Below are 18,682 nucleotides of genomic sequence, written 5' to 3'. Positions count from 1 at the left end.
GAACAGCTGAGCAGCCAATTGTCCTATAACTTTTGTTCCCTTAACAAGTGGGAGGCACAAATGCAAACTGTTGTAATTCCTGAACCGCTCACCTAACTTGGATGTAAATACCCTCAAATTAAAGCTGACAGTCTGCAGTTAAAGCACATCTTGTTTGTTTCATTTGAAATCCATTGTGGTGGTATAGAGCCAAAAATTTTAGAACTGTGTCGATGTCCCAATATTTATGGACCTGACTATATGTAGCTCTTATGATACAATTTAGCCTGTTTGTTTCCATACTCCTCAGCTCACTCAAAGAGATTTTGTGCAGTTCAATGCCTTCCCACTTCATCCAACAGCCTTGCTGGGCTTGAGAGACCGCTCTGGCGCATCTACTCTCATCATTCCCCTAGCATGGCGGCCCTTCTGTAGTCTTTGGGGACTTCAACATCCACTTGGAGAAACCCTATGCTTCTGACTTCCAGACCATCACTGCCTCATTCGACCTCACGCGCCTCGTCACAGCCTGTACTCACAGATCAGGAAGCCAGCTGGATCTCATTTACATCTGTTACCGCACCACAGATAACATTCAAGTCATACCTCTTCACATCTCGGACCACTTCTTCATCACTTTCAACATGCTCCTTCCAACATGCACTACACAAAAACCACCAGTTTACTTTAGACTGAACCTTCGCTCTCTCTCCCCTAGCACACTCTCTGCTAGGGCAAGTGACATCCTCTCTTCCCTCCAACTTTGCATCTCTAGATGCTGACACTGCCACCGACACCTTATGCTCAACACTTACATCCTGTCTAGATAACCTTTGCCCTCTGTCCTCCAGACCAGTTCGTGCCACCCCCTCCTGCCCCTGGCTGTCTGACATCATCCGTGAACAACAGAGTACTCTCAGGGGTGCTGAAAGGAAATGGCGCAAGACCAAGAATCCTGCTGACCTAGGGGACTACAGTCACTACTCCCCTCTTTCTCTGCTAGTGTTACCACAGCTAAAATGTCTTTCTATACCACCAAGGTGAGCAATGCACCTAACACTCGACAGCTTTTCAAGACATTTAACTCTCTTCTTTGCCCCAATCCTCCCCCTCCCACTTCATCTTTGACTGCAGAAGACTTCGCTGTATTTTTCACTGAGAAAGCATTATCCATCAGCAAACAATTCTCGGTACCTCAGACCTTGGTACACATCTCCCACACTTCCACCATCAAACTCTCCTCTTTCACCCCACTGACGGACACTGAAGTAACCCGAATTCTCTCCAGCCACCCCACCACACCAAATCCACTCCGATCTCCTTCAGGCCATATCCAGCACACTCACACCTGCATTCACACACATCATCAACACCTCCATGCTCACCGGCACTTTTCCATCCACATTCAAACAGGCCCAGGTCACGCCCCTACTGAAGATACACACTGGACCCCTCTACTCACGACACTCACAGACCTGTCTCTCTCCTCCCATTTATTGCAAAAACACTTGAAAGGGAAGCGTTCAACCAGGTGTCTTCCTACCTATCCCAGAAAAATGTACTGGATGACAAGCAGTCTGGCTTCAAAACTAACCACTCCACTGAGACTGCACTGTTATCGGTTACAAAAGCACTGCGGCTAGCCAAGGCAGAATCTAAATCCTCGGTCATGATTCTGCTAGACTTATCTGCTGCGTTTGACACTGTCAATCACCAGATACTGCTAGCAACCCTGTCATCACTAGGAATCTCAGACTCTCCTCTCCGCTGGTTCAAATCCTACCTCTCAAACAGATGCTTCAGGGTTTCATGGAGGGGCTCGCTATCCACTGCTCACCACTTGATCACTGGGGTCCCTCAGGCATCGGTGCTTGGACCGCTGCTTTATTCAGTCTACACGACATTCTTGGGACTCTCTCGTTTCACCCAGACAATGCCATTGTAGCAGCTCGCATTACAGCTTGCCTAACCTCCAGCTAAACCCTGTCAAGACAGAACTTTGTGTTTCCGGCACACCGTATGGTGCAACACAATCTCAACATCCATCTTGGCAATACCACAATCTCTCCTTGCAAAACAGCAGGAACCTCAGAGTCATATTTGATGAACAGCTGTCCTTCAATGTTCACATTGCAAAGACAACTCGGTCATGCCGATATGCCTTATTCAACATTAGAAAGGTAAGACCTTATCTCACTGAGCATGCGGCACAACTCCTTGTCCAGGTCCTGGTAATCTCAAAGTCGGACTACTGCAATGCTCTCCTTGCTGGTCTTCCTGCAAAGGCTATCAAACCACTCCAGCTGGTTCAGAACGCAGCAGCACGCCTCGTCTTCCAACAGCCTCATGTGACACCCCTTTTCATCTCTCTCCACTGGGTACCTGTCGAAGCCCGTATCAGATTCAAGTCACTAACGCTTGCCTACAGGACTATCACTGGATCTGCACCGGCTTACTTTCACACCCTCAGCAAACCAGCTGCGTCTTGTATTGCCTTCTCATAAGGACTGTAAATCGCTTTCCCGCTCATTCTGCTTCACAACTCCTTCCTGGTGGAACATTCTTCCTAACTCTGTCCGGTCAACTACATCTCTCACAACATTCAAAAACTACTTAAAACCCATCTCTTCTGTGAATACCTGACAGACAAAAAAAAGAAAACAATACTTACCCTTTCTGTCAACAGGTAGTGGTCTAGCATTTGTTGAAACCAGTAACTTTGTATTGGCACCTAATATATAATGGCTCCTGTATGACATATATCTTGTTGCTCCCTAACTCTTTGTAAGTCGTTTTGGATAAAAGCGTATGCTAAATGACTTCATGTAAATGTCAAAATTTTCCAGAAATCCAGAGATTCTCTACTCTACCACTACTCTGAAGAAAATCTTACCTTCCACATTCCATAACATTGGTGAAACTGGTCAATAGTTAAGGAGTTTTTCTCCTTGGGGATCAGTATGCCTCCTGCCCTTCTTCAGACCTTCAGGATCTTACCTGCTTTTTCCATGCCACAGCCATTAATCTCCAAAGGTACCTCAACATATAACCTCAAGATATATTCGGTGGGGCCAGGAGCTGAAGCTGATCTTCCTCGGGCAATGGTTGCCCATTCTTTGTTGCAGGATTTAGGCTAAAGTATCTGAGGTTTTCTTCAATCCATTTTCTTTTCTACTGCTTGTGGCCGCTGGGTAGTCTCTGTGTTGCTGATTGCTGGTAAGTTTATGGCCAGTTTGCATTTTACAAGTTTTCAAGACAGTGCAAGCATTGTTTCACGAGTATTTGCGCATGTGCGACCTGCAAATTTGGAAGATACGCCAGCCCTCCACCAGTGCAGGCTGTGTGACAGTCAACTGCGCGTCAGTGCGTGGGTCACACAAGTCACTGATGTTTCCCGTGGACGCGCACAATCCAGATCCTCATTGACAAGTTTAAACACACACACAACGTGAGTGCATTACTACGAGTTGCTGTTACTGATTTCTCGAGCGAACAATTTTATATAGGAAACGTTTAAAATGAAACTTACTGCGGAGGAGTTCAGGAAACGTCATTTATCTGTGGATTACTTGAGACACCGCTGAATCATTTTGAATCTGTTTACAGCAAGAACGAACGACAGGTGAATGTTTTGTTACGTTTTTTTTACATAACGTGATGTGAACATTCCTGTAGCTCAGTGGTAAGAGCATTGCGATAACAACGCAAGGTTATGGGTTCGATCCCAGGGGATTGCAAATACCTGTGTAAAATATATAGGATAAAGCAATGTAAGTCGCTTTGGATAAAAGCGTCTGCCAAATGCCTAAATGTAACTGTAATGTAATGAACATGAGGAAAGGTGTACTTAATACACAATAAAATCATTGTAAGAACATAACACGATGCCTTCCATTTTGCTTTATAGAGTAACTAGCATAAGACCATGAAAATTACATTTCATGCAGTGTGTTACGTTGCAGTGTTTGAAAGTAAGCAGTCTGCCAAGTTATTGGCTTGTAAAAAAGGGAGTCGACTCTGAATCACGCAAATGAGATGTGACTCTATCCGCCGCGTATCCACACAACTAGACATAGTCCTTGCCTACGTTTTGCTGACACTGTCGCTCGTTCGTGATGCGTGTGCCGTCTGAAACCTGTGTTCTACGTTGTGCAACTAAGTGCGTCTGATTTAAACTACCAAAGGAAAAACTTCTTAGGAAAAAATGTTTCTAATTAACGTTTAAACGACACCAAAGGAGTATAACCCCAGGGTTTTCCTGTTCGCACGTCATTTCACCGAAGATTGCTTCTATAATCTTGGCATGTTCACTGCAGGAAATGTTAAAGACTATCCTTGAAAGGGAGAAATACCAACCTTATTTGGACTTGTTAGCTCCACCGAATCACAACCTGTAAATGTAACTATTTATTTTTGTATGAACCTCAAGAAATATTTGTGTCTGTGTTTAGCTACTGCATATAACGCTAACGTTAACATGTACCGTTATTTCTGTGGTATTACGGTTTGTTTATCTATCTATGAACCCGGCTAATTTAAGTGTTCAATCTATTATCGTCTATCTATTATCTTCTATTGTCTTCGGATGTTTCTTCGTCCGACTTGGGCTCAAACTGGTATGGTGAAATCCCCGCCATCTCTATCTATACACTGTATATCCAGCAATGAAAGCGTTCCATTTGCGACACATGATCAACGCTGTAACAAATTCAAGGAATGGGAAGGAGGTGGGAACTGGCGAACGTTCAACAACTTTTAATAAAAATAAACAAACCACAAAACGAAAGTAAATTACCGGCAGCTCCCGCACGGTCGATTGCCGGATGCGATACCCGTGCAACGCGCAGCTGACACTCATTATCATCACTGTTTTTTTTGGGGGGGGTTGGGCGAGGGTGCGTGCGGTCATCCTTCTTTTCGTCCTTGGCTGATCCAAATTTTTCACTCATCTAAAATATTGATTGTTTCCCCTCTTATATTTTTTCAACAGATCTTTTGTGGAAAGTTTCAATAGTTTGTGTTCAGAGAAGCCATGGGTGACGAAGTTGAGTTCGGCGGGTTTGATATATCTTCATTTTGGTAGACGTGTCCTTGCTGAACTGACACAGCTGAAACAGGAGGACACACAGCTGGATGTTCTTTATGGGAAGGTACGTTTATTTGAAACTCTTTGAACGGATGAGGGTAGAACCATGGGTGTATATTCCATTTAACAGTAGGGGGGACAATAAACAACTTAACAAGAGCAATTTTTTAAGGGGACACAAACAATACAGTCAAAATTGTACTTACAAAGATATGTGAACATAGAGGAATAACTTGCTAAGTTGCCAAAATCATTGTTGTAGCAGGGAGACTGCGTCATTATGGTTATTTTCAGTCTAATGAAAGGCAGTTTTTTTATACTATTTATGGCAAATGTTTTTTTAATAGTTTACCATCAAGCCATCAACAACAGATGTTGTCAATGTAAACCGATTTGGAACGTGTAGAGAGTAAGGAATTCATCACATTTGTTGGTGAATTATCCCTCTAATAAGCTCAACACAGTTTCCTTACCTGACACTGTTCACCTGACTGACCTTGATCTCCCTGTCCCTTAATACTTTCTGTCTCCTTTGCATTTGATTGATACTGTAACATTAGTATTTTCTTAAGTACACATTCTTTTAAAGATGTTTTGCCTTAATTGAAGCCAAATTGCCTTAATATTGGAACTATTTGTACTTACTTGGCATTTAGGTGCACTGAAAAATGATCTTATGGCAATTTTCCCTTCCTCTGTCATTTTCTCTAGTCTACGACACATTGACAATATGCATTAGGTTCATAGGTTTACCATCAGGGCTTGACATAAAGGACTCTCCGATGGCCAGGGGTCAGCTTGGGAGATCCTCGGACCAGTTGAGAGAACCGTCACTTGCCCGATTGTTGAGATATGAGCCCTGACCATGCAGACTTGTAGTTATATTATATCTGAATTGAACATATCTGGGCCGAACACTTTATGCGTGTGTTAGAATGGAACTGTGAGAAAACATTCTGCTTGGTACGTTTTTCGCCTTTAAACCAAAATTTTAGGTCTTTAGCTGGCATAGTTTAAATCCTGTCTGGCTAGTGTGCTTCTCATAATGTTAACGCATGATGTCCGTATGCGGAGAGTAGAAGGCCTAACCAAAGCCAAAACTAAAGTTCATCTATAAATTGCTAACATCTAAATACAATAAAAATCACACTACACTGTAAACCCCTGAGAAGTTGGCAATACTCAAACATTTTTTAGTTTTAGAGGTCCTTGTTTAAAGTAAGCAGAACTTTCAAATTTTGATAACTGTTATAACAAGTGCTTTTTTTTTTTAAATGAAGTAGACAGAACTTAAATAACTACACCAAAATTGCATTTTTTAGTTAACTTAACTACATTTTTTCTTTTTACTTCTTATTCAGAAGAGTTCCTTTTTCGTTTTTTTTTTTACATATTTTTGTAGTCTTAATATGCATAAATCAAACACTTATGCAATCCAAAATGAGCAAGAAGAGACTGATCTCAGAACTGGCATTAGCACAGTTGCAGCTCACTGGTGACATAACACACGTTACAGATCAAATGTAGCTTCACAGAGCCTAAGCACATGCACCACTCTTCTAAGCAATGGTAACCACATAACTGAAAAATATGTCAAACTCTTCTAAATATTTAAGAGAACTGAACATCAAACAAGTCTTTAACTTTACTAAAAACATGTAAATAATTCATATTTTTTCAAATTAACTACCCTAATGCAGTCTGACGCAAAGCATGCTGGGAATTGGAAATTCTTGACCAATTGTGTGGAACTAACTTGTTTAAATTAAGTAAAATTTTAGTAAAAACTTAATCAAGAAAAAAAGGTAATCAAAAATAATCATTATACTTCACTCAAAAGTTTCATTATCTTAAAATATTTAAGTAGAACTTTTTTATAAAATTAAGTTTACAGTACTTAATCGGTTTGATTATTTTGAACATTTGGGTTTACAGTGTATAGTGGTGCAACTAGGTAAGTATTTCCTTACATCCATAACAACTTGTCTTATAGTAACTTGAAAGGTTACATATATTTTGCGGCCTCCAAATTTTATTTGGTGGTAGAGGGCCCAAAATGTGTCGTTTGGTTGCAAAGGTTGCCGACGCCTGCTCTTCACCGTTGGCAATGTGCCGGTTTCCATTTATACTTTTGTGTCAGTGTCCGCGTCAACAGGCAATCACCACTAGACGTCACTGTCAACATGTGTGTTGCTTGTGCAACAAAGACAAGAGCCGAAGAAGAAGCTGCTCGTTGTTTACATTGTATGAAAGGGATTAGCAGTGATGGCGGTTAGGCCTGTCGCGATAGTCAATTTATGGATTTATTGCGTGATGTTGTTAATTTCTTGTTTCTCCTTGGCGACGCTGATTGGGCAACGGGCGACACGCAACACTACTTAAACAACATAGAGCAACAAGTGATAAAATGAGAACTGTGTCAGGTTAAAACTAGCAAAACACATTCTGGCATGGCATTGCGCAGGGTGTAGGATAAAACCTAGAATCTCCTATTGTAACGTTTCCTGTGTCTACCAGTTTGCTTGATTCATTTTTTTATTTAGGGGTGCCAAACAGTTACTGTCATTTAATCCATTCAACTTTTAAACTCCCTCAAGAAACCTACAACGGCCTGGGTATTGAAATAACCACAGACCCTTCAATTATGATTTAGCAAATTCAGATAGGTTGCAAAAAACTATCCGACACCTAGAGATAAAGCCACAAAGATTGAACACAATAAATAACCTTATTCATTTTTCTACTATGTATATTCAAAATCCAAGATCCACAAAGCATAAACATAATAAATTCATAGAAAAATCATCATTAGATCAACAAATTTATAGACATAATAAACTCATAAACAAAAGGGAGCCATCAGTCATTAGAATTTCTCCCATTTAACAAGATAATCCCGCCAAGGAACATAGAGCAGTTCAGTAGAAGGTAATCCAAAACATCAAGAGAAAAAACTTTCCCTCAAAACATCGCAGCAAAACAACAGTCACATAATATGATCACCCATCAGCAACAGTATCCACAACCGTTGTAATTTACTCACAACCTCCTTTTCATACAGTCAAATCCCATTCTGTGACTCTGCAATTTCGTGAGCAGTGAAATAAATGGCGTTAGTTCTCAGACCTCCTTCCGTCCGAATACACCTTTGCCAAACGGTATCCTTACAGAGTTTAAAATCAATCTGTCTGGTATTCTGTCGGCAAGGCAAGGCAAGGCAAGGCAAGGCAAGGCAAGGCAAGGCAAGGCAAGGCAAGGCAAGGCAAGGCAAGGCAAGGCAAGGCAAGGCAAGGCAAGGCAAGGCAAGGCAAGGCAAGGCAAGGCAAGGCAAGGCAAGGCAAGGCAAGGCAAGGCAAGGCAAGGCAAGGCAAGGCAAGGCAAGGCAAGGCAAGGCAAGGCAAGGCAAGGCAAGGCAAGGCAAGGCAAGGCAAATTTATTTATATAGCACATTTCATACACTAGTGCAAATCAAAGTGCTTAACATAAAATGATTGACGGAAAGAAATAAGTCGTATCTTTAAAATGCAAATGATTTAAGATCACAAAAACTTTAGCTTTTAAGAAACAATAAAACGGCGATAAAATTGATAAAAAATGTGACTGTATATATAATAAGAATAAGAGCAAATAAAAATAAATTAGAAATAGAAGTGCAGTTGATGTAAACCAGCACAGTGCTCAGGTTGTGAATGCACAGCTAAACAAGTGTGTTTTTAATCTGGATTTAAAAGTAGCTACTGTTGGTGAATGTCTGATATCTTCTGGAAGCAGATTCCAGCTACGGGGGGCGTAATGACTAAACGCTGACTCGCCCTGTTTTGAATGAACCCTTGTTATCTTTAACTGACTTAAACCTGATGATCTGAGAAGTCTGATTGGTTTATATTCAATGAGCATATCTGAGATGTATTTAGGTCCTAGACCATTAAGTGATTTATAGACAATTAATAATACTTTGAAATTGATTCTAGAAGTAACTGGTAACCAGTGTAAGGACCTGAGGATTGGAGTGATATGGTCAGATTTTTTGGGTCTGGTCAGAATCCTGGCAGCAGCGTTCTGTTTGAGCTGCAGCTGTCTGATGGTCTTTTTGGGAAGACCTGTAAAGAGTCCATTACAGTAATCCACCCTGCTGGTGATGAAAGCATGGACTAGTTTCTCTAAATCTTTGCTTGAGACAAAACATCTGATTCTGGCTATGTTTCTGAGATTGTAGTATGCTGATTTGCTTATTGCTTTGACATGACTGCTGAATCTAAGATCAGACTCCAAAATGACCCCAAGATTTTTTACCTTGCTTTGTGTCTTTAGACCTCTTAAGTCAAGGTATGTGTTTACCTTGTAAGTTTCATCCTTGTTGCCAAAAACAATGACTTCAGTTTTGTTTTTAACTGAAGGAAGTTTTGACACATCCAGCTGTTAATTTCATCCATGCATTGGCAAAGAGAGTCAATAGGTCTGTAGTCATTGGGTGAGAGGGCTAGGTAGATCTGAGTGTTGTCTGCATAGCTGTGGTAGGCAATTTGGTACTTTTTCATTATTTGGCCAAGTGGGAGCATATACAAATTGAAGAGGAGCGGAGCAAGAATTGAGCCCTGTGGAACACCACAAGTCATGGGTGTCCAGTCAGATTTATGGTTGCCTATATTCACATAGTAACCTCTCCCTTGAAGGTATGACCCAAACCATTTAAGTACCAATCCAGAAAGCCCTACCCAGCTTTCCAGCCTATTAAGGAGTATGGTGTGATCTACCGTGTCAAAAGCAGCACTGAGATCTAGTAAAACCAGAACTGATATTTTGCCTGAATCAGAATTCAATCGAATTTCATAAATTATCTTGAAGAGTCTCTGTCTCTGTGCTATAATGCTGACGGAAACCAGACTGGTAATTGTCCAGGTAGCCATTTGAGTTCAAGAATTTGGTCAGCTGATTGAAGACAACCTTTTCTATGATCTTGCCTATAAAAGGAAGATTTGATATTTGTCTGTAGTTAGACATTGTCTAGATTGCCCTTTTTTAGAAGAGGTTTGACAACTGCATTTTTTAGGGACTCTGGGAAAGTTCCTGAGAGCAGTGAGGTATTAACTATTTTTAGGAGATCTGCTTCAAACAGTTAAACACTCTTTTGAAAAAGGATTTGGTAAGTGTGTCAAGGCTGCAAGTTGACTCCTTAAGATGCTGTACTGTTTCCTCCAGGGTTTTGAGATCAATTGTCTGAAATTCAGACAAAGTAACTAATTTCTGATGTACTGAGGTCAGACTGACCTGAGTGCCGCATGGAGCTTTGGCGATTTCCATTCTGATATTGCTGATCTTTTGAAGGAAAAAAGTTGCAAACTCATTGCATTTGTCATCAGACAGCATTTCTCTCGGAACTTGACTAGGGGGATTTGTTAGTCTCTCTACGGTTGCAAAAAGGGCGCGAGTGTTATTTATTTTGCAGTTTATAATGTTGGAGAAAAAGTTCTGTCTAGCTTTGCCTAAGTCAACATTGAAAGCATGCAGACTGTCTTTATAGATGTTATAGTGAACTTCAAGTTTGGTTTTTCGCCACATACGCTCAGCTTTTCTGCATGTTCTACTTCTGGTGTGTTTCTCCAGGGTGCTTTACGCCTGCCAGTTATCGCCTTGACTTTTACTGGAGCAATGGCATCAATAGCATTTTTTACTTTTTCGTTAAAGCTATCGAGGAGAACATCCATAGAGTCTGCAGATATACTCTGTGACAAAGACATAGCATTCCTAAATAGCTCACTTGTGTTCTCATTTATGTGAAAGGATGAACTACTCGATTATCCCAGAAATGAACAGTCTCTAGATCACTATAATCACTGACATACTTTACTTTGCATGTGGAAAAAACAATAAAACATCACAAGAGTCTACAGAGAAACCTCCACGAGATACTGTTGGCCGCTGAGCAGACGCCATCTTGATCAACGGAAGTATTTCATAATAAAGGCATCTATACGGGTTGGATTGGTAGCGTAAACCAAACCAAATCAACTGTTAGAAAATAAATTTACTAAAGTTGTATGAATTTAATAAATAAGATTGAGTTGGATAGCAATGTGAATGAATAGTGATTAATATTTTAATTAACATATAACTTTGTCTGATATACATTTCTAATAATAAAGAGTAAAAAATTAAAAAACTGATTTAATGCTGGTTTGTATATGTTTCATGATGACATCGTCACACTATGACAAATTTAAGAGCGGAGGAAGTGGAGGAAAACACAAACATTACATCAAAATGAACTTTCTGTATGTTTGTCTTGTAACATGTTCAAATACATTTCTGTTGTGTGACAAAGGACGCGACAACTTTGTTTTTTTCTACAACATTTCAAATGCTATTAGATTGTTAATGATAATCTTTAATTTTTATATTTTTATTAAGCCTTGTTGTGCAAGCACTGATGAGCTTGTGCAGAGGCAGCAGCTTTTGCCAGAGGGGAACTGGAATCCCCTGGTTGGGCCTGGGTTCCCCTGAGGTTTTTTTTCTCGATGGGAGTTTTGGGTTCCTCACCACCGTTTGCATATTGTTTTGCACTATCTGCCTGGCCGGGGGGGCTGCTTTAGAATTCATACTTGTATTAAATGTGTCTCATGTACAGCTGCTTTGTAACAATGAAAATTGTAAAAAGCGCTATATAAATAAAGTTGAGTTGAGTTGAGTTGAGTTGACAGTCGACATATACTAACTGACATATAGGTCCCCAGCTAGCCAAAATTCATGACTGTTGGGTGACGTTCATGTAATCTGATTACCAAACTTGCGTCGTGGCAACCTAACGAGTTCTGTTGTGGCAACTGGAGAAGTGAAATTCCATTAATCAACAGTGCGTAGAAACACTTTTTTTTTTTGTCCTACCAATGAAATGTAGAATGCATCCAAGTAAAAAAAATCGGTATCGATCAAACGTGCAAACACTGTTCTTACGCACACCAGTGAGTAATCATTGTCGATAAATCCTACATGTTCTTAAACACCTTGCTCATTGACATTGATGGTCATTTTTATTCGGAAATGCCTCCAATGACCCCTATATGGTGAGGAAACCTCCCTTTATAAATCACGTGAATGTACCCTTTTCTCCCACTAAACACATCACAGCGCTCCTTAAAAACGCACTGTTCGCGCAAATTTGTTTTGCTCAATTAGCTTTTTAGTGTTCGTTCCAAAATATTTGCATATTTATTTTGCATTGATTAAAATGATCAGAAAAGAAACTGAATTTGCCGTTCTTTTTTGGTGGAATTCCAATGATATTATGATTTGGTAAAGCGATGTAGTGATAGAAAAGCAATAAGATGTAACATTATTTATTGCCTATAATTTTAGTGATAATGATAAACCTCTTTTTGATCTTTTTCTGTCTGTCTGTATGTTTTTTTTATTTTATAAATCTATAACATTAGATAGGTTGCCTTTAACAAAACGACCAATCATACATGCATTGAGCAAAAAAAGGAATAAGAAAACCGAAAACGCTCATGTTAAACAAATGGCAAAGCACAAAAGAAAATGAAAACCTTTACTGGCTCTTGATGACACTCTTTACATATTCTGAAGGGTCTTTGCCAGAAAAGCCTCTGCCATTGTCTTGTCAGTCAGCTCTTTTAAAAGAAAGTGACCTATTTGTCTGGTATGGTGACCCATACCTGACTAATGACTCTCCTCACATGATGAATGAAATCTAACTGTTCGGCTTACACTGAATACAGCAGACACAATCAGATGTGAGATTGTAGTCTGGTCCGTGACTGGTCCGTGAACAAGCCAACAGTGGGCTGAATTTCACCTGAGGAATATTCCTGTAAAGAAGCGTGAAGTTGAACACCTGATGCCTGAAGTACAGGCCTTGTGTCTCACTAGTTTGAGAAAATGCCTGGTCAAAGAGACGGAGCTCTCCACACAACTAAAACAGGCATTGCTCTAGTTTGGAGAAACCGTTTCTCGATCTCTTGAATTAATTTTCACAAATCAAGTGGGCGATTCCCAATTGTGTGTTGTGTAGAGACTAAGACAGGTGAAATGCCATCAGGTTTTATTTTACCCATCTCAGACACATGACGTGTTTTGTTTCAGATGTATGAGAACTTTGTGGAGGAGGTGGATGCAGTGGATAATGGGATTTCCCAGCACGACGGTGAAGCGCGGTACTCCATCACCACCACCCTCAGTGCTCGCGTTGGAGCTCTCAATCCTCACTGGAACAGCAAAAACCAGGACACAGAGGTTAGTGTGAGAGCTTCACATTGGATCAAATAATGGCCTGCTCAACAAATAAGCTGGAAATGTGTTGTGGTTGTGCTATGGTTTAGAAAAGACATCTCTCTTATGTTAAACATGAATCAAATCATGTAATATCTGCATTTTTGTTTGTCAACAACCCATTGATCTAGTGTTGGACTGACATTTGCATTCATATCTTTAGTCATATCACTGTAATTGCATTAACACTTGGTAGAGTCAGAGGAAAACTGACCAGCGCTCAAGGAGAATTAAGATTTACTTTAGCCTGTTCACTGACATCTGTTATACACTACTGGTCAAAGGGTTAACACATTTTAGTATGGTAGGAAGCTTATCAAAACTGTTGAGTGTAACAAAGGGAACTAAGAGAATAATGTTTTAACTAGTTTTGTGCAAGTTACTTCCAAACTGTAATACACTACAGATTACTTGTTACTGTTATTTAAAAGTAATCCCTTACTTACAATATTACTGTCTCAGAATTGTAATATGTTACTTGATTCCTGTAAAATTTTTGAGTTACTTTCACCAAAATAACTACAGAAGTAGAACTTAACATTCTAAAAAAAGTCTTTGTATTTTCAGAATCCTTCTTGCCAATCCACATCTTTATTAGACTGCGGATTTCTTGAATTAACTTGGCTATACAAAAAAAGACTAAGATTAATGCATTTAAATACAAAATACTATTACAAAATAATTAGTTGTTTAAATAATAATTTAGTTTGAAAATACAAAAATTCTAAGGTTAAACACATTTAAATGCTAAAGTGTGGATGCACTTTGAAATGTTTAAAGATGATCCAAAGAAAAACTAAGTAAGATGCAAGTTGTGCAAACAGCTTATGTCCTACCACTCAATAACTAATAACATGGCCTTCCACTTAAAACAGGTAAGTTTCAAAATAAGATCCCAGAGAAAGACTAGATGACTGACCTCTCCTTTTTTATATAATGGATAATATAGAAATAGCTTACAATATTGGGACTTATACGTTACCGGCGTGCTCAAATTTGTTGGTACCCTTACAGCTCATCGACATAATGCTTCATTCCTTTCGAAGAGTGATGAAATGAAAAGCTATTGTATCATTTATACTTGCATGCCTTCGGGATGTCATAGAATAAAGCAAATAAGCTTGAAAGAGATTAATTATTGCTTATTCTACAATGGCCTGGACACATTTGTTGGTACCCCTTACAAAAAATGATACATCATCGGATTATAGTGATATTTCAAAGTAATTAGTTTCTTTAATTAGTATCCAATCTTGTAATCAGTCATTCAGCCTATTTAAAACGGAGAAAAGTAGTCACTTTGCTTTTTGGTATCATTGTTCACATTGAACATGGACCAGAGAAAGCAAAGGATAGAGTTGGAAGGAGAGGAGCTCAGAAAGAAAATAATAGACAAGGATGGTAAAGATAAAGGCTACAAGACCATCTACAAGATGCAAATATTACGAAGAAGTTTAAGGTCCTTGGTATTGTAGCAAACATCCCTAGGTGTGGCCGCAAGAGGAAAATCCACCCCAGATTGAACAGAAGGATAGTGTGAATGCTAGAAGAAGAAACAAGTATAGCTGCCAAAGAGATACAAGCTGAACTCCAAGGTGAAGGTACGTCAGTTTCTGATCCCACCATCCGCTGCCTTTTCAGGAAGTAGAAGACCCATGAGGACTCCACCTATGAAAGTAAAACATAAAAAAGCCAGACTGGAATTTGCTAATTTCAAAACTGGATGTCAAATCAGCTCTATGTTCACTGAGGAGAAAATCAAGCTTTCAAAGATATGAACACCATGCCTACAGTGACATATGGAGGAGACTCGGTTATGTTTTGCCGCATCTTAAATCGGTGCAGGGCACCATAAAATCTCAAGACTATCATTACATTACATTTTTGCATTTGGCACACGCTTTTATCAAAACCAACTTACATTGCATTATCCTATACATTTATACATAGCTGGGATCGAACCCACAAACCTGCCTTGTTAACGCAATGCTCTTACCACTGAGCTACAAGAAAGCTATCAAGGTATCCTGGAGCCGATCGTACTCCCTAGTGTCAGAAAGCTCTGTCTCAGTCGCATATCATGGCTCCTTCAACAGGATAATGACCTTAAACACAGCTAAAATCAACCAAGAATGAATAAGAACAAAACAAGTGACTATTCTGAAGTGTCTTCTATGAGTCCTGTGAGATCTGAATCCTATGGAACATCAATGGAAAGAGCTGAAACTTGCAGTCTGGTGAAGGCACCCATTAAACCTGAGACCATTGGAGCAGTTTGCTCAGGAAGAGTTGGCCAAACTACCTGTGAACAGGTGCAGAAGTCTCATTGAGAGCTACAGAAAACCTTTGCTTGCAGTGATCGCCTTTAAAGGTTGTGCAACAAAATATTAGGTTAGGGGTCCCATCAGTTTTGTCCATGACATTTTCATTTGATTTTCATTTGTTCAAATTTACAATATTATGTTGAGTAAAAAATCTAAAGCAAAGTCTGATTTCTATTAAATATGGAATAAACAATGGTGGATGCCAATTACTTTTGTCAGTTTCAGGTTATTTCAGAGAAAATTGTGCATTCTTCGTTTTTTGTAGAGGGGTACCAACAAATTTGAGCACATCTTTATATTCCTCTCTTTAGATTAGGGGTGGGCTGATCCTGATACTCTGGATCAGTATAGAGTCGATACAGACAATTTTCTTTCTGGATTGGTTATCGAAAGAGGATGGACGATCCAAAATCCACCCCTGTGCTGAATAATATTATTGAGCTTTAAGAAAGATGAGCTATTAGGAAACCTTTGTGAGACATTTCTTGCGCTAAATTTGAACATTTTCTTATGTCATGCGATAGCTCTATGTGAGGAGAAAACAAAAGATCATTTATTTCATGAAATCTCTGCTACTGCTGTCATCAGTCACTCTCCAGTCAGCATACTTTAGTGTTCCGTGACAGTCAGTATGCTTCTCTTTTAAAGATTTTCCAATGTTTCCATTATTCTGCATCATCGCTAGATAAATGTCTTTGGTTTTTCTTTTTGAAGGATTGTATTTAGTTGGACTTGGAAAATGTCTTTGATTAAAGAACTGGAAGCAGTCGGAGTAAAACGCGTCGCTCACACACAATAACTGTGTTTTTACACCTCTGATTTAAAGGCTCAGTAAACTGATGGAAGGATGCAATGCACTTAATGTAAAACATATAACGTATCTCTTACCTTTGTGTTGTGAACTTCAGAAGAAGGTGCGTTAAGAGCATGAAGGCAGATGTAAGAAGTGCATCATTCTGCACCTGGGATGGGCATGAGCCCTTTTGTGCCACTTTACACTAGAGCAGTGATGAACAGTAGTGAAGGATTTTCACTTTACTCATGTACATTTTTCAAGTATCTCTACTTTGAGTGTTTTTTTCTTAAAAAAAAATATTGCACTACATTATAAAGCATATATGATATGTTCCATTAACATTCATAAATACATTACAGTTTTGTTCAATACATCTGGATTTGTATCGGCCGATACTTAGTTCATTTTCAAAATAAATATTGATGATCATTTCCTCACCCTCATGTCATCCAAGATGTTTATGTATTTGTTTTTTTAGTGGAAAAGAAATGAAGGTTTTTGATGAAAACATTCTAAGATTTTTCTTCATATAGTGGACTTTAATGGACTCCAAACATTTGAAGGTCAAAATGACAGTTCCAGTGCAGCTTCAAAGAGCTTTAAACCATACCAGACCATGAATAAAGGTCTTATCTAGTGAAATCATCGCTCATTTTATATAAAAAAGGGAAATGCTTTATAAACACAAATGCTCGCCTTGCTCTATTGGGTGATGTTTGTTTTTATAAAAATGATATTAGCTTTATATGTATTAATATCCTTAATTACCTGCTTATTGACATGCATATTTGTTGTATGAGTTGGATTTTATTTTTTCTACTAAATGAAAGTCAGACGTTTAAGCACACACCTTAAGATGAAAAGCTTTTGAAGCCAATGAGAAAGTCCTTCCACTTTGGAAGGTATCTTGCCGGAATTCCTACTGGAGCCTTATAGACACCTTAAATAATACCATTCAATGTAACGCTAGGGTCTTCTCTGATTTAGTTGCTTGCACATGTAGTAATATTCTTGAGGGTTTAACACGCGCATGCGTAGATCATAGCAAAAGCGTATTGTAATAAGCATGTACAACACTAGCTCACATAATAGAGAGGAATGACATCACATCTTTGTTCATGTAGTGAAGTGTGTTCTCACAGGAGGGTTTCCATAAAGCCATGGCTCTCGTAGGAGCTGAATTCCAGGACCGTTTGAAGTACTACATGAACGCGTGGCTTCCAGCGAGAGATATCGTGCAGGAAGCGGTTCAGAGCAGATATCAGGTAAAAATCTGTGCTCGGATCCCAAAACCTCACAAAGGCCAACATCAGCAGTACATGCCTTCAAACACGATCCTAACTGATATCAATGTAAGACATCCACAACATAGAGACAACTGGAGAAAGTATCTGTTGTATGTTCTGGTGTGCAGGTGGACCCGAGCGGTGAGATTGTGTCGCTGGCTCAGGGTGGATGTCCGTGGAAAGAGCATCTGTTCGCTCTGGAGAAAGAGATGAAGGTGGATGTGCCCATCAAGTTTCTTCTGTACCCGGATCAGAACGGCCACTGGAGAGTCCAGTGTGTTCCTGCTGGACCCAACACCTTTCAGAACAGGTGCGTCTTGTTTAAATGAACAGAGATTTGAACAGATATTGTTTCATGTCGTTGTTGATGGTATGATGTGTGTCTGTGTGTGTAGATTGAGTCTATTAGAGGAATGGCAAGGGGTCCGGGATGATGCACTGTCCAAGCTCAGTGGAATTCCCGACTGCATCTTTGTTCATGCAAGTGGTTTTATTGGAGGAAACAAGACACAGAACGGTGCTCTGGAGATGGCGAAAAGAACACTTCAGATGGCACCCAAACCTTAACAGACCAACACAAACCTGTGATCCACATGCTCGCTGCATAGAAAACTACATTCTGTTGGTAAAAACTGTAGAAAGTACATCAAATGTTGCAGCAAGTTTGTTTCCATGATATTTCTTCATTAAATATCTAGTTATTAAAAGAGTGAAAGAGTTGAAATCTGTGTCTTTACTTGGTGATTCACAACAGTAATGGTTCTAATTTCAGTGCACCGGTCAGAATTTATGGGTAATGTGGTTCATTCATCTTTGCATGTTTAGGTTTACCTGTTAAAGGAAGAAAGTGGAACCGGCTGCTGTATGGCATGCGTGCGAGATGCTCATGATGAAGCGCTCGTAGCTCGTCCTTACAGCAGTTGAT

General features: G+C 39.6%; 1 protein-coding gene across 1 annotated transcript in view; it reads left to right on the top strand.

Moving 5' to 3' along the window:
- myg1 (myg1 exonuclease) overlaps positions 1 to 18,481 on the top strand; it is a 29,927-nt gene extending 11,446 nt beyond the window's left edge. The window contains exons 3-7 of the mRNA XM_056735560.1: positions 4,970 to 5,129; positions 13,166 to 13,315; positions 17,614 to 17,736; positions 17,886 to 18,067; positions 18,153 to 18,481. Of these exons, the coding sequence (XP_056591538.1) occupies positions 4,970 to 5,129; positions 13,166 to 13,315; positions 17,614 to 17,736; positions 17,886 to 18,067; positions 18,153 to 18,324 (787 nt within the window). The 3' untranslated portion in view covers positions 18,325 to 18,481. The remainder of the gene's footprint in view (positions 1 to 4,969; positions 5,130 to 13,165; positions 13,316 to 17,613; positions 17,737 to 17,885; positions 18,068 to 18,152) is intronic.
- The last annotated feature ends 201 nt before the right edge of the window (positions 18,482 to 18,682 follow it).

Source organism: Triplophysa dalaica, chromosome 21, assembly GCF_015846415.1.
Source record: "Triplophysa dalaica isolate WHDGS20190420 chromosome 21, ASM1584641v1, whole genome shotgun sequence".
Taxonomy (NCBI): domain Eukaryota; kingdom Metazoa; phylum Chordata; class Actinopteri; order Cypriniformes; family Nemacheilidae; genus Triplophysa; species Triplophysa dalaica.
The sequence above is the reverse complement of the archived record's forward strand: the minus strand, read 5'-3'. Positions and strand labels throughout refer to the sequence as shown.